The sequence below is a fragment of the Accipiter gentilis genome, chromosome 8 (assembly GCF_929443795.1).
Source record: "Accipiter gentilis chromosome 8, bAccGen1.1, whole genome shotgun sequence".
Lineage (NCBI taxonomy): Eukaryota > Metazoa > Chordata > Aves > Accipitriformes > Accipitridae > Astur > Astur gentilis.
Window position 1 is genome coordinate 41,415,229 of NC_064887.1, and position 15,167 is coordinate 41,430,395.

Sequence of the window (15,167 nt, forward strand, 5' to 3'; positions counted from 1 at the left end):
CACATGGACAGACTTGGGCCGTTACCTACAATACACCTTTGATGTTAGAAAACCTGTGCACGTGCTGATGTGCGTCATGGCTCCAAAATCTGCTGTCTTTCTGTCTTCAATCATCGTAAGACACTGGTATTGTTTAATCTCCCAGTTCACCCCTGGCCCTGTTAAGACTGGGCAACATGGCCACAGCTGAAGGGGAGTGGGTTGGCACTGCCACCGTGTCTAGGCCTGCCTGCAAATCTCACACCCTTCCAGAGACATGTGATATGTCTGCGATTTAAAACAAAAGAACCCAAAAAAAAAAAAAAAAAAAATCCAGAAAGGACATTTTGTTCTTACATGAGCAAGTTAAACCTTTTAAATGGTAGAAAAGCAATATGTAGAAGTAGCAATTTGCACTGCATTTTTATATATCACAGCCATTACACGTAACATTTCTACAGTGAAAAAATAGACTGTCTTTGAACATAATATGAACAAATAAGCAAATTTTTCTTTTAAATTCATTGACTGATATTCTTTGTCTTTTTTTTTTAAAAAAAGGAAAAAATACACTATTTAAAAAAAAGGTAATGTCACTTGTTACAGTTACATCGATACTTTAAAGAAAGCCACTCACAGTATATGCCATTGAATGCATCTTACTTGATCTTTCCCCGTTATTTATACAGCTAGGGCATGTTCATAGCTGTGCCAACGAGCTTCGTGGAACGTGGTACCGGGGCAGTCCTGAGAGTATCTCTGCATCGCTCCCGGAGAGCCGCTGTGTTCAGAGGTGAGGGGTTGGCAGCAAGAAGCAGTTGGCTATTGGAAATAAATTTCTTAAGGGTGCTTCTCGGGCTCCTTTCAGAGAGATGCTCCTGGCCTTCTGCGGCAGGAACTGGTGGGGCGGCACCCCACCAGTTGCAGCAGAAGTGGGGTTGTGTGAATGTGCAAAGAGAATGGGAAAGGGACTGCCTTTTTTTTTTTTTTTTTTTTTTTTGAGGGTGTCCCACCATTGCTCAAATTAATGCCTTTGTGTTAGCTGGATGTGCTGAAAAGGCGGAACAGAACCAGCAGTCAGCAAACCCAGCCCACGGGAGCTGCCACCTCTGCCTGTCCCACTGGTGTGCGAGGGGAGGGGGCCACACCGCCCAGCCAGGTCTGGGTTTTGTATCTCTCTTTCTCTATAACTTTAAATATCCTAAAAAATAAAATTTTGGAATTAGAAGAAATGAGGAATGTTCCAAGTATTCAAAGTGTGAGCTATAAAACCTCTCGCGTGGCAGGGGCATTCAGTGAATGCTGTTTGCAAGGTGCCTGTAAGCCCAGAATCATCCCAATGTTGATACTGAGGTTATTAAGACTCCAGCTAGAAGAACTCCTGACCCTAAGTTTGCCTAAGTGTTGAGATTTAGTTCCTTTTCTTATCTTTTACAGAACACCTTCAATTCTGCAAGTGACTTCCTTTAAAGACTGCCAACTATATTAGTAAATAAACTGAACTCTAATGATGTAACCAAAGTCGGTTTCCTTCCCTTCTCCAGCAGTAACATTTCGCAAGGTGTGTTTTTAGCTTTTGGATCTGTTTCATGATGTCCATACATCCTCCACAGCGAACACCACTTGAGGTAACAAGAGCAGTTCACCACTTAAAGCAGTCCTTCAGCAATCTCCTGAGCTGCCTCTTCACGGTCCAGGTTACAACACGGAGTTCCTGAAGGGGTGTTCCTTTCAATCCTTCCCCCTGCTCCCCAATGCATTGTCCAGATGAAAAGGTACTTCTTCTGATTCAGTTTTGTAAGTTCAAGCACTCCTCCTGGGTCAAAAGAGGCCTTCCAGGACTTAAGTGGTTGGTAGAGTCTGCACAACGGATGGCTTTTTATGTTGCATAGTGATCAAAACTTCCCAGATACTCCAGAGCTGCCTGGTAACAGAACTGGTATTCATCCTGCAAACAGTAAAGAGAACCAGCTTCAGAGGTTTGAAATAGCTCTTCAGGAGCCCTGCCCTGCTTTCCAGCTAGCACGTACTTGGGCAGGAACCATGCGCAGACTCTTTTATTCTCAAAGAGCTGCAAACTACTGAGAAAGGAAATCCCCTTCCCTTTATTGTTTGTGCATCTCATTGATACCAGTCATCCCACCACTAACTCTTCTGGGTCTGCAGCCAGCCTGTTTAGAGGCAGGTGAGCGAGTCCCCCTTACCTCAGACAACAATGAGATAAGAATCGAGGCTAACAGACCAGGATGAAATCTTTAAGCGACTTTATAACAATGTTTTTGTTCAGGTTTGTTTTGGTTTTTTTTTTTAAATGACTGACTTAGGTAAAATCAGCAGTGAATCCTGGGCTTGCTGAGTAATCTGCAGGTAAGGTTTTGCTAGTGGTTAGAAAGGCAAAAAGCATGCTGCGCTCAGCCAGGGCAGCTGAGGGATTGGTTGTAGCCGTGGTGCTTTGCTACTCAGCCCTCTAAACTGTGACAGAAGATGGGTTCCCCGTTCCACCTTACCTCTGTTTGCACCATAGCAGGTCGTTGCGTTCGCAGCATCTTTACTGTCTGGAAAATATCTACAACACCCTCATAACGCATTCTTTCCAGGACGATACTCAATGTGATAAACACTCCAGTCCTGCCCACGCCAGCACTGCAGGAATGGGAGAAAAAAAAGGAAATTGTATGTTACAATGTTCAAATGCTTCTCTAAATGCTTGAGGTTAAGGTATGGTAGAGCTATGTGTTATGAACACGTTACAACTGGAGAACTTCTGTCAGTCCTGCAGGAGGTAGGGAAACAGTAAAACTGTCAGAGTGTGTGACCTAAACAAATATCTGAACAAGTGAAAAAAAAAAAAAAAAAAAAAAGGCTTTGGGTAGTGGTAAACAGCATTCAGTGTGAAAATTATTACCAATATGCAACATTAGGTGCTTTTAAAACTAAATCATTTTAAGAACACATTATCCTCTCCTGCCCAGGGTTAGGGAGGTACAATTCTTACTACCAGCAAACACAAACCAGCAGTGTTTGAGGTGTGGAACTGGGCTAAGACTGGTAAAAAATACTCCTAATTCTGCAGGTCAAATATTAACACTGTGGTTCCCATCTCCTTCAGAGTAGCAGCATTTCGTACCTCTCCCCTAGATATAAAGGGTCAGGGGCCTCGTGGGCAGCACCCAGGGCTGAAGGGAGGTAAGTGTCATTGGCAGAAGCAACGGTGTTTAGCAAACCCCCCCTCCAGACACCCCCAAGAAATCTGCCTGCAAAGAAAGGGTGGGAAGGAGGGAGATAGCTGTAGGATTTTAATTCCTTCTGCTCTTTTGCATCCTCAGCTGAATTAGGTGTTTCCATTTGCACGTGCCTACCTGCAGTGGACAGAGATGGGGCCATCCTGGCCAAACTGTTCCTTGGTCTTATGTACCTGTCCAATGAAATCGATAAACCCTTCTCCTGATTTTGGCACACCTTGTTCTGGCCAGTCAGTGAACTGGAACTGACGAACAGTTCGTGACTGACCATCCTGGGGGAGAAAATAAATAGTAATACTGAAAAAAACAGCCTGTATTTGTGGTACTGAATACAAAAGGCAACCCCCCCCCACCGCCCTTATTTTGTTGCTAGTTCATTAAGGAGCACAAAAAGTTGAACCAACTTGTTATAATCAAGTGAAAATAGGTATAATTTATATATATAATGATGAAGCTGCTCATGTTGCAGTTGACATTTCTGGAGTCAGCTTGTCAGTACCCATTTATACTCCTGGCAGGTGTGCTGAAAGCCCTGACCACTGCAAAGACTGCACAGATGGAGTCTTCAGCAAAGGAACACTGAAGGTGAGGTTATGGCCTCTCTATCAATCTTGAAAAAGAGTTGCTGTAGTGTCAGAATTACAGCTGACAGGAAGATAAATCTTGTTCTACCAGGACTGATGAGGCAATCCTCCTTCTCAACCTTGCAAATAGAATTACCAGGTTCTATAATACTGGCAACCTCAAAAGCAGGAGAGACTACTTTGAGAGTGAGGGTTACATTTGCTAAACAAATTTCAGAAGGTACTGAAATGTTCCTTCAGATGAGAAATCTGACACTGAATCTAGGATTATTTGAGTGAATGTGCCCCTTTGACTATGAGTAACAGTGGCTCCTCCTAAAGCCAGAGGAGAAGTGTACATTTTCTGTAGGGTGCAGAGTATCCTTTGCAAGACTGTATTTTTATTAGCTGTGGGGAAATACTATTTTCTCCTTTCATCTCAAATAAGCTGCAAGTAAAACCAAACAAAGTAACTCACTACTGTGATTAGGGAGCAGAAGTTAGAAAACTACTTTCAATTTGTAAGATATATTCAAGTACAATCTGTGTTTGTGTGTTCTGTTCCTCATCACAAGTAAGCTCTCCTCCACTGATGCTAATCCCAGACTTTGACAGAGAAAGTGTTTGTTTACACCTCAGTCTTTCTTAGGGAGCCAAAACACACCAAACTCCCTTGTTTTTGGTAAGCCACCCAGCTATAACCCTCGCAAGCACACACTGCACATTGTGCAGCACTTACCCTGGCATCGGTGACCTTGAATTCTCGCAGGATGTATTGAGGCATGTTGTATTCAGCCATGGGATCTACTACAAAGTACTGGTACCGGGCAGAGCGCTCTGCTGGCCAGTACTGATGGCACTTTTCCTGCCAAGGGGAAAGAAAGGTCTCTGTTAGCCCTTGTGCTGCAGCCTTCTCCTCATGCTTCTCCTTAGCACAGACTTACCCGACCCATCTCGCGAAGCTTAGTCAACATCACGACAATGGTGGAGTTGTTCTCCCATAGCATCCGCCAGAAATCTTCAGTGGTCTCTGCCAGTGGCCCTTGAGTAGCAATGTACGCCTTCTGTTGTCTGAAAGAGAACCCAAGTGCAAGGGGTGGGTCAAGGCGGGGTGGAGAATTCCTTGAGCAGAAGCTTTGGGAAATGCATACAAAGGCTAGAGCGTAGGAGAATGAACAGAAATGCTGGGGAAGAACTAGAACAGTACAAGGTCTAAAGGGGCAGGAGGTGACTTTGGTGCTAATGACAAAAAAACAAAAGCGCCACTGGTGAAGCTTTCTGTAAATACTGTTTCCAAGGGGCAAATCTAGGTTACTCTAGCATGATGCCCTATATGGAAAGGTGTAACATGCTGCATGCTGGATTCCTGGAACTAGAATCCATCTTTTCTGGGCCTGAGTAGCACCAAGAATTCAACTGCCAGATATGGAGACGCCCTAACCCCAGTGCCAGGACTGCTGCACACAGCTGGAGGTGAGGAAATGTGCACATGGGGTTGCTTTGTTCCCTCAGTTAGGGCTCAGATTTAGCTGGTGGGCTCAGAGCACACCAGTGGAGGGCTGCAACTCCTAGGGCTGGAGCACATGGCATGTATTGCCTGTGGGAAGCTGTCAGAATTGCAACATCCCCAAATCACAAAAGTAATAAAAAGGCTAATCTGTTTTTAGAAACCTCCCACCAGCAAAATCCACCCCTCACTGACACCCTATGTTTAGGACCTGCAGCTGGCTAAGGGTTTGGTTTGCTTTAGGGAATAAGTAATTTTAAGACCACAGAGAATAAAGCTTATCAGAAGGGCCATATTTGAGTCTATGTGGGTTGCTGGCCATCAGTAAGAGGGAATTTACCTCCAGCACTGCAGCACTGCGTGTGGGTATACCTAGGTGTTGGGACAGAACAAGACTACTCATGTTAAGACTTAGTCCAGCCCTTAGTACTTCTGCATCCTTAGGCTCATACACAGAAAACTCCCTGACCATGGCAGGACAGCAAGGTGCCATTTACCTGTAGCCATCAATAAAGCTGGCATTGATGTAGTCTGACCCTTCCACTCCTCTGATGGGCTGAAGGCAGACCCGCGTGGTCTCGTATGGCATGATGTTGACAAGGCGATTCTTGAATTTGTTGCATGGGAGGTTGGCGCTGATGAACCTGGAGGTGTGGGCTTTGGAGTTGGCGAGTCGCTGAAGGCAAAAGCAGAGTCACAACCATTTGTTCAGCTTTTTTTTTGTTTGGCTTTTTTTTGTTTGAGCCCTATGCCAGCCCACTTAACTTGCCCTCATGTGCCACTGTTCCACCACATTGTTCTGGCTGGTGAGCCCTCCTTTTTTTTTTTTTTTTTTTTTTTTTTTTTTTTTTTTTTTTTTTTTTTTGGGGTGGGGACAAGATCTGAGACCCTTCCCTAAGCAAAACTTTTTTGGGGGGGTGGGGGTGGAAGTGTTTAAAAACCCAATCTAAGGAGGGAGCAAATTCAATCTCTATTTGAAATGACCAGACAAGCCTCCTGCAGTGAAGGTAGGTCTCCCCTGGGAACGGCAGCAGCCTAAGTCAGAAAAGTAATTACTTCTCTAACATGGAACCAAAAAGTTCCCATCAGCCTTATAAAGGCTCTCTGTCTGCTATGCATGAGTGCCAGCAGAACAAAGCTCCTGTGAGGAATACAGAGCCTTCCCCAGTGACTACTGTCCCCATTCAAGCATCTAGCATTACCTTGAACTCCAGCTCCATGCCTGTAACGTGCTCTCCGACTTCAATCTGTGCCAGTTTCTGGATGTAGGTGTAGAGGTTCCTAGCTGGGACCTCCGTGTTGCCGCAAGCAACAGCCTCAAGCAAGGCATCGTGTATAAAGCTGTACTGGTCTTCTGTCTGTACCATGTAGTTGCGCTGTGACCTCATGAGGGTGACGTGCCCATAAATGTCCACTGTCTTCTCATGTTTTATCCTCTCTAGCATGGCGTCGATCACAATGAAGCAGCCGGTCCGTCCAACGCCCGCACTGGAAAGAAAAGGGAAAAAATGAAGCGATGGACTATTCTGCCACTGAAGAAAGACATTCCAGAAGGCCACCCACGAGTGAGGATCTTTCCACTGCCACAAACAGCAGTGAACACTAGGTAGAAACAGATGCACAAGGCAGAGAGAGAACAACAAATGCACTCAGGGAAGGAACCGTGGCCTTGTGAACACAGCTTTTGGACTGAGGCAAAGGAAACCCTGGCAAACCAGCCAAATGTGTGGGTCCAGCCGTTCCATGAATTTTGTTGTATTAAAGGAACTTGCCTAATGGAACTGGTGCTGGTGATTGCTACTGCCCACTCACCTCAGTGTGTTGCTCTTGACATAGTTTAAGAATACTGTGTTGGAGGGTTTGGACAGTTGTACAGCATGTAGTGGAGGACAGCGGTGACACCAAAGTCACAGCTGCTCCGAGTCACTCTAGTGCACAAGCACAGTGCTGCACTGGGGCCATTAAAGCCTGCACCGGAACCTAAAAAAAACCTGTTTATCTGAACCCCACCTGGGCCAGTGCTGCCGCAACAGCAGGGAAAGGCTGCCAGATCAGAGCCAGCAGAGGGAAAGGTCCTCTCACCTTTTGTGCCGGTCCGTACAGGGAAGTACTCAGGCTTAGCCCCAAAGAGTTTCCAACGTGCAGAGGTTTGCTTTGTTCAGCTCAGTTTAACAAAAACTTCCCAAACACAAGTTTGGTCTTTTGTCGCCTGAGGACAGCATGGAAGATGAAAACTTGCCTCTGGTGACGTGCCTATTGCCCCTCCATACCGATCTGCCCCATTTCTCCTGCCTCTTCATCTGTGACGTCCCCAGGACGGGAGCTCTCCTGGCAGACACGCAATTATGACTATTGTAGGTAGGGGGGTCTAGGCTTGAACAAAAGGCTGGCACGATCTAAGGGCTTAAAAAGCATGTTTAATCGCTCAGATCTTTCAGCAGCTGAGAAACTACTGATGTTGTAATGAGTAACATGCGTCACCTCTTTTCCTAAATGTTTTTGTGCGTTGAGGTAACATCAAACTTGTGTGTAATGGCATTTGTGAATCAGCAGGGCTCTGTGGATCTATGCATTTGCCACTGCTAATAAAGGTTTCCTTTTACTATTCCAATGTAGCCCCTTTTTTCATAAAGCCCCCTTGATCTCTGCTAATTAGACTGCCTAACACCTGAACCAAGCAGGTGACTGGAGCTTTGGCAAGAATTGAGCAGCTGATCTGGGAGCCAGTTCCTGCACATTGTGAGCTGACAGCTCTCTTTATTCATTTTCTGAGAGGTGCACAACAATTGCCATCTGCAAGGTTAGCGATAAGTTGCCTGCTTACAAAGACTGTTTAAATGGCATCCTCTACGAGAGGCAGGAGTAGCTTCCCCCAGCAGCCTGTAAAATTCAGATTCTTTCCTCAGTGCCGAGTAACCTGCAGGCTCCTCCACTCCCTCCTGAGGAACACAGGGATTTACCCAAGTTGAGGCTGTGAGCGTTCCTCCTTGGGTTGTAAATTGAATTAGGGAACACTACCTGCCTATAGGGGCCTTCAGTTTGTCATTATCAGAATGGCTGCAGCACTCAAAAAAACCCTCCCCTTTCAATCACTGTCAGCTCTCCCTTTGACAGCTGAGGCAGCTCTGCCTCCCAAACACCCGATGCAGCAACACCAAGCGGCTTCCTAGGTCGCACTCGATCTTCCTCCTTTCCCACTGTGACAAGAAACAACCTCTACACACAGAACCAGACACCAGTACAGCACGGGGCACTTCCCGTCACTAACAAGATCTGAGTGATTTGGAGCAAACTAAACCACTCGCCTCAGGAAATTCTGCGCTTAATGAAAACCCCAAGTATCCTCCTCAGATGCTGTCTGGGAATCCACTTCACAGGACAGCTTTCCCCTGCTACGTACTCGCTAGGGGACTGTACATGTCTCCTAGGTGCAAATCAACATCCTTCTGAACTTCTGCCTCCCTTACAGATGGCCCCATGCAAGTTAGGTGAAGCAGACCAGTACCTGCAGTGCACCACAATCGGACCAGCATCAGGGGGGTTGCAGGTTTTCACCCTTCTCAGAAAAGCCAGGAATGGGGTGGGGTACTCGGGTACACCGTGGTCAGGCCACGCTGTGAACTGGAACTGGCGGACCTCTCGCTTCTCACTGGAGCCATTCTGCAAAGACAAAAGAGCACCAAGAGTAATAATGTAAGGTACCAGCACACCGCCGTACCCTGACGGTGCTGTGTACGGAGACTGTGCCGTAGCCCATCTCCGGGAGAAAAACAGGAGTGGGAAAAAAGCTTACCTTATGAAGGGAGAACGTTCGAACGCAGAATGTGGCCAATTCAATTGTATCGAGTAATGTCACTTGAATCATTCCATAGGTGTCTGTACCGCGACCTGGCCAGTACTGGTCACACTTTATCTAGAAGACAGGAGGTATTGCTCAATGCTGGAACAAGCCCTACGCTGCAGGGGAAGCTCATTCCAGAACTGCCGTGATGTTGTTACAGGTGAAGCTGGCCAGGTCGCAAAGGGGAGGGAAAGTGCAAGAAACATCCTTCCAGAGCACCACAACAGGGATGGACCGGCCTGAAAAGCTCCTACTGACTAAGCACAGGCTTTGATGCACTGCATCAATCATGTAGACAATAGACTGGAATGATCCTGAAGATTAGAGTGAATGTACTGGGGCTTGTTAAACAAGAGAACTGAATGTGAAACTTGCCACATGATTAACTCTGAGACAGACCTACAAAGCATGGAATGGGATTGAGTGTCCTCTTCTCTTGGAGCTGCAAAGGAGGCTCCAGCTTTCCAGGGTGAGTGGTTTGTTTTTTTAAAAGCAATGAATCACTGAACTTTCAGGGTGCTGGCAAAGCAGGCAGAAATCCCCCACTGACATAAATGTGGGCTGCAGATCAAAGGGATTTGCTGTTCCCCAACCCTACCCTCCAATCCCCCAGGATTATGACTAACTAGTCATCCTTCTCATGCATCTTACCCGTGATTTCTCCTCCAGCTTAGTCATCATAACAATAGTAGCTGAACGCTGCTCCCACACCATCCTCCAAAAGTCTCCAAAGGTCTCTGGCAGAGGCCCCTGCGTGGCAATGTAAGCATTCTGCTTCCGATAGCCATCAATGTAGTTGGCATTAATGTAATCACTGCCCACAATTCCTGTATTAAATCAGCAAAAGCAAGTTAGTGAATTGTGCAGGACTTTATATAGTTGGAAGCATGAGGACATCTTTGCAGGAATGATGTTAGAAATAATTCCCCTGAAAAACACCAGAGCCTTCATGTCTTGGTGGGTTAGAATCACAGCTGGGAGTAACAGGCTCTTTGCAAGTTTTTCCCAGCTGAAGTTCCTGCCTTGAAGGTCTGCATTGCAGGGAGACAAATGACTTCTTGCAAAAGATATTAAAGAGACCGAATATCAAGCCTTGAAACTATGGTCTTTCTACTGGTGTTGGTACCAGAAGCAAAAGTCCTGGCCTAGGGTTCTTGCTTTGCTGGTCTCAAATAGGACAAAACCAAGTCCTTGTCCCGGAACACCCAGAGTCTGGGCAGCAAATGCACCTGGTCGATGCACTGCACAGTCCATAGTCTAATCCCAGGCAGTGAGCTACAGCTGGACAAAGTAAGGAATAAAACCAGGCTCAATTCAGCCAGTAAAGGCTTTGAAATTACAGGCTTTGACTTGCTTTAAATTGTCCGCTGTCATTTTTAGGAGTGGGTTTTTTTTCTGTTCGCATGAGTTACAGGCTATTGAGTTACAGCTGCTCGCCTGTATCTTTGCTTGAGGGGTTTCGTATGAGTGGCAGGACGTACTGCCAGATAGAAGAGGGTGACTGGGACATGGCAGGAGAAAACTGCTCTGAAGTTAAAATGGACATTGGCAAGCACTGATGTTCAGGTTCAGCTTTAGAGAGCCTCAGATTGGCACGGAGGATCCGCACTGTTTGGCGATTTGGCCCTTTCCTAATTACAGCAGAGCGGCTGGCAAGGTTGGCAGGTTTCTGCTAACCTATGATTAACTCTGTACAGAACGCTTAACTCCTGTCTCGAGGGGGAGCCAAGGGTGGGGAGAAGTACCAATATGAAATTGGGTTGCTAGTCCTCATCCTGCTGTAGCAATAGACATTGCTTCTTCTGTTGGCGAGGTGCAATCCACGCTGAATTGCCTGCCAGTCCTCAAGGGTACTTGGTAATTTCAGCTGCTGGTAGAAATGCCTTTTGATTAAATTTCTGGAGGGTTCCCTGCCCCCATTCCTTCCCAATCTGAAATTTCAGGAGGGAAGGCGGCTGTGCAGCAGCAGCAGGAACATGATCAAGGCTGAGCTTCCGGAATTAATCTCCTCTCCAGCCCCCTCGGGTCCACTCTGTAATTTAAAATGGTGGCCATGAGCTCCTGCAATGTTTCGCTGTGTGACAGGCCCAGTTACAGAGAAGTCACGGAATTAAAGCCACTACTTCTTCCTGACCAAGCAGACGATGACAATTTGCAGCCTTGACAAATCCAGATTTAAAACAAAGAGAAAGCAACAACTAATTCCTCCAACTCCTTTCATCTTCCAGCCCTCAGCATAAAATACAGCCTGGTAAGAAGGAACACGCCAGCCAAGACATGTCAGAACCTCTTGGGTGCTTGAAAATTAAACCTCTGCCTGTCGTACTTACACCATCGGTCCCTCACGATGCCACCCGGGCAGAGTTAGGACTGCTGCCGGCATCCAGCCCCGTGATTCTGTTTTCCTGAAAGCCGAGACCAACCCAAAGTGTCCTGCATTTCTACACTTGTGCTCTGCTCTTTTCCCTTGAATGACAAAGCAACTTCTTAAAGACTTTGCTTTCCTTGGCTCATACAATATTAATCCCAGAAGAAAAACAAGCCAGGACACAGTCATCTTTACAATGAGAAATGTTTAAAATCCTCTAATGGCAGACAAGACCAATCCAGATTTGTGCAGCTTTTGGCAAATCACCGTGATCTGTTGTTACCTCAGGAACAGCTCTTCCACTTCCCCATGTCCCTCAGAGTTACCTCAGCAGAGGGAGATTATTCTAGCAATTGCCCTGTCACGAGGGCTTCTGAGGTAACCTTTACGTTCACCTGCGGGTTACCAGGACATCCCGTATCCTCTCTGTCCAGATGAACAGTTCTTGGCAATGCAAGAACTGGCCTTAAATGCTTTATCCATACAGCACGGCCACACACAACCCGAGACAACAAAACTCGAGTATTATCTCGGCAGCAGCAACCGAAGCAAGTGCCCTGCTAAACTCCATCTCCTCTCCACTAAAAGCTTCTCTTATCCTAGCGTGCACCAGAGCAACTCTGTCAAGAGCCCCGAGTTGTGAAATTTAATGTAAATTTTCTGACTGTACCATCACTCACGTAAGAAGCTCAGGGAACAATTTATGACCTACCAGGCTAACACTAACCCCTTCTCATTCTTAGCCTTTTAGGGGCCAGGACTGCAGCAGGAGCTGCATATCAAGTGATCTTTACATCTGTACAACTCGGCAGCCACATCTTTGCTATGTGGCTGACACTCACATTTGTACAATTAGCCCCATGCTTACTTCTCATTCATCTGCCGTACAGATATACTCCACATCCACTGCCACCCACTGCCCCGTTCCTGATCTCTCTAAAGCACTATGTGGTCTGAATTCTTCCTGTTAGTCAAAAACATATCAAGTAGGGATCTCCAAGTAAAGGGAAGACAGTTTCTCGATAAACCAGCCCTTGAAATGAGAGATTGCAGCTCCAGGGAATATGTCAGTCACCAGAATTTAACAAATGCCTGGTTTACAGAGGTATCTCCTGCTTGCTAAACTCCCAGGGAGAAGCTAAGAGAAGAACGTAAATAGAGGGTGACAGGGAAGGGAGAAGAGCATGTGCAACATGTTTCCCTGCAGCAACTTCAGCCTAGCACTAATGTGTAGGAGTAGAGATGCTACAGTACCTTCAATGGGCAGCAGGATGACACGCGAGTGGTCATAGGCAATCACGTTCGCGTAACGGTTTTTGGGCTTGTTCACTTCGAGGTTGGAGTGCTCCCAGGTGAACTGCTGGCCAGGGTCAATGGACTGGAGGAATTGGCAAAGAAAATGGAAGAGTCAGAGAGGAGAAAACCAGCAAATCAAGATCTGAATACCTTGTTCCGTGTGGGACAGATCATGGCTCTGAAGATCTAGCTGAGGAACGCAGCATTCACCGTTTGCTTCCCTCAAGAACTGATCTTTGCTGTGGAATAGCCCCAGCCCGGTGGCACAGCGTGCTCACGTCCCACCTCCCGTGGCCCCAAGCACACCCAGAGCGATACCTGAGATAATTCCCCCTCTGGCATGATGCAGTGCAACCCGGTGGCAAAAGCATCAGTGCAATTTCAGGCTGCAATACAGAGGCCTTGGATCGTACTTCTGCCGAGGCTGCACTGGATTAGTTACAGCCCTGCGTTACCGACACTGATAAATGGCCGGCAATTGGGAGAGAACAACAGGAACAATCACATCAGGATGTATTTATGAAATGATGAAGAGGCTAAATCTGTGCATGCTTAAACTAAACAACAAATAAGAGGGCATAAATATACCAGTGTCTTGGTGAGTACTAATACCTGGGGAAGAAGATATTTAAGCTAGGACAAGGTTTATAGCCACGTGTGCAAGCAGGATATGAAACATCAGGGAAAAAACTTGCTGTCGTGGGCAGCGGAAAGGGATAGAGCTGCTTTATATAGAGCAGAGACAGCATTACTTGGGACCACAAAGACCGAGTGCCGAAGGTCTCCCAGGTGCAGAGAGGGGAGAAAGCACCACGGGAGTCTGGCAGGGGCAGGTACCTGCCTGCTCAGCGGGGTGGAAGGAGTGCATCTCCCCAGACAGAGAAGGGGTAAGGACCCTGGCCCTAAGAACCTGAATCAACATGGCTTTTTCCTAGAAGGGATGAAGGCGTAAACAATGCAATGCACTGGAGAGAAAAATTCTCTCTGCCTGTCCCGGTGATTTATGCCAGGTTTGGTGGTTGTTTTTTTTTCTGAAGTCCAGCTGTCCCAGATATGGAAATTAGGTTAATTACGTTTACCTCTAAATCCTCAGCCAGAGAATTAAATAAAACAAGGGCTTAATTCCTTCATCATTTTGCAGAGCCCTAGGGGTTTGCCTCAATTGGAGGCTTGGCAGGAGCGTGCCGAGTCATGTTTCCTGCTGTTCGCTTTCCCTCTCCCTGCCTGCCATTCCCGGCTGGTGGGGACAGGGTCCCGCACACACCTGCCTGGATTCGTCCCTTTGAGCTCCCAGAGGTCGGTCCTTGCCAGGCACCCACTCCCGCTGCCCTCCCCTGCCTGTGCCGACCCCAGAGCCCCCCAGGCACAGCTCGGGCTCCAGTGGTTGTGGCAACGTTGGTGCAAAACCACCCAACACAAACATCCTCTTGCACTCTCGCTGCGGAGCATTTCTAACTAATGGGTATTTATACTGTTGTAATGTGTCTGTTTGCTCTCTCTCCCTCTAATCTCGCCTCACATTCATTTCATTAGCGATGTTTGTTTAGCTCTGGCTCTCCCACTAGAGGAGGTTGTGCTGGAACAAAGCCAGGGCACTTGGGATATTGCATTATGCAAATCAGCCTTTGAAATCTGGATAGAGCATATTAACAGGCTGCTGCTCCCCCTGCACCCCAATGTGGGGTGCAAGACCCCAGCAGAGCAAACGTGCCTTCTCCAACGCACAACCCCCTCCGCGGGTGTGGAGCTGCGAGTACAGAGCTGCTTCACGCATGCCGATGTTTGCAAGCCAGACCAGGGAGAAAGCATCCCAGAACCAGTCCTTTGTTCAGAAAATATCCCTTCGCTCTCTCCCTGCAAACAGAACTAGGCAGTCTAGACTAGTTATTAGTCTAAAAATATCGGGGAGTTTTAAGTCTTTGAACAACGACAAAAAAAATTCAGTCATATGTTCAATGTGCAATGAAAGCAACCCGCATACCGATGGCCCCGACAGCGCCGGGCATTCGCACTGGGATTTAACCAGTGCTGATGCAGCCACAATACCGCGAGCAGACGGGAGCAGGTTTGTGCAAGCACACAGCCCTTCTACGTCTGGCGACAAGGGTGCCGTGCTAATGTAGTGGCAGTGGTAACGTGGGGGCTACGACGCTCTTCGCCTCCCCCCCCTCAGTCTGCCTTGGGACTGGCTCGACCCATCAGCCCCGGCAAGGTGGGAATTTTACAGCCCAGGATAGTCATTTGAAATGCAAGTCCAGCAGCAACTGCTCTGCCTGGCTGGTTGCCTGCAGGAGCCCATCTGAGTAACCAAACATTAGCAGGAAGGAGAAGAAAGAGCACAAAACCCCCAGACAAGATGAGAGAGGCACAA

The 15,167-nt window shown here is 47.1% G+C and overlaps 1 protein-coding gene across 8 annotated transcripts in view; it reads right to left on the reverse strand.

Moving 5' to 3' along the window:
* Nucleotides 1-386: 386 nt before the first annotated feature.
* PTPRS (protein tyrosine phosphatase receptor type S) overlaps nucleotides 387-15,167 on the reverse strand; it is a 163,711-nt gene continuing 148,930 nt past the window's right edge. For all 8 annotated transcript variants that reach the window (XM_049807609.1, XM_049807608.1, XM_049807607.1 and 5 more), the window contains 11 exons: nucleotides 12,755-12,878; nucleotides 9,784-9,959; nucleotides 9,085-9,204; nucleotides 8,797-8,951; nucleotides 6,494-6,779; nucleotides 5,789-5,967; nucleotides 4,729-4,855; nucleotides 4,524-4,649; nucleotides 3,339-3,493; nucleotides 2,487-2,622; nucleotides 387-1,927 (listed from right to left, as the gene is read on the reverse strand). In XM_049807609.1, the coding sequence (XP_049663566.1) occupies nucleotides 1,859-1,927; nucleotides 2,487-2,622; nucleotides 3,339-3,493; nucleotides 4,524-4,649; nucleotides 4,729-4,855; nucleotides 5,789-5,967; nucleotides 6,494-6,779; nucleotides 8,797-8,951; nucleotides 9,085-9,204; nucleotides 9,784-9,959; nucleotides 12,755-12,878 (1,653 nt within the window). In that variant the 3' untranslated portion in view covers nucleotides 387-1,858. The remainder of the gene's footprint in view (nucleotides 1,928-2,486; nucleotides 2,623-3,338; nucleotides 3,494-4,523; nucleotides 4,650-4,728; nucleotides 4,856-5,788; nucleotides 5,968-6,493; nucleotides 6,780-8,796; nucleotides 8,952-9,084; nucleotides 9,205-9,783; nucleotides 9,960-12,754; nucleotides 12,879-15,167) is intronic.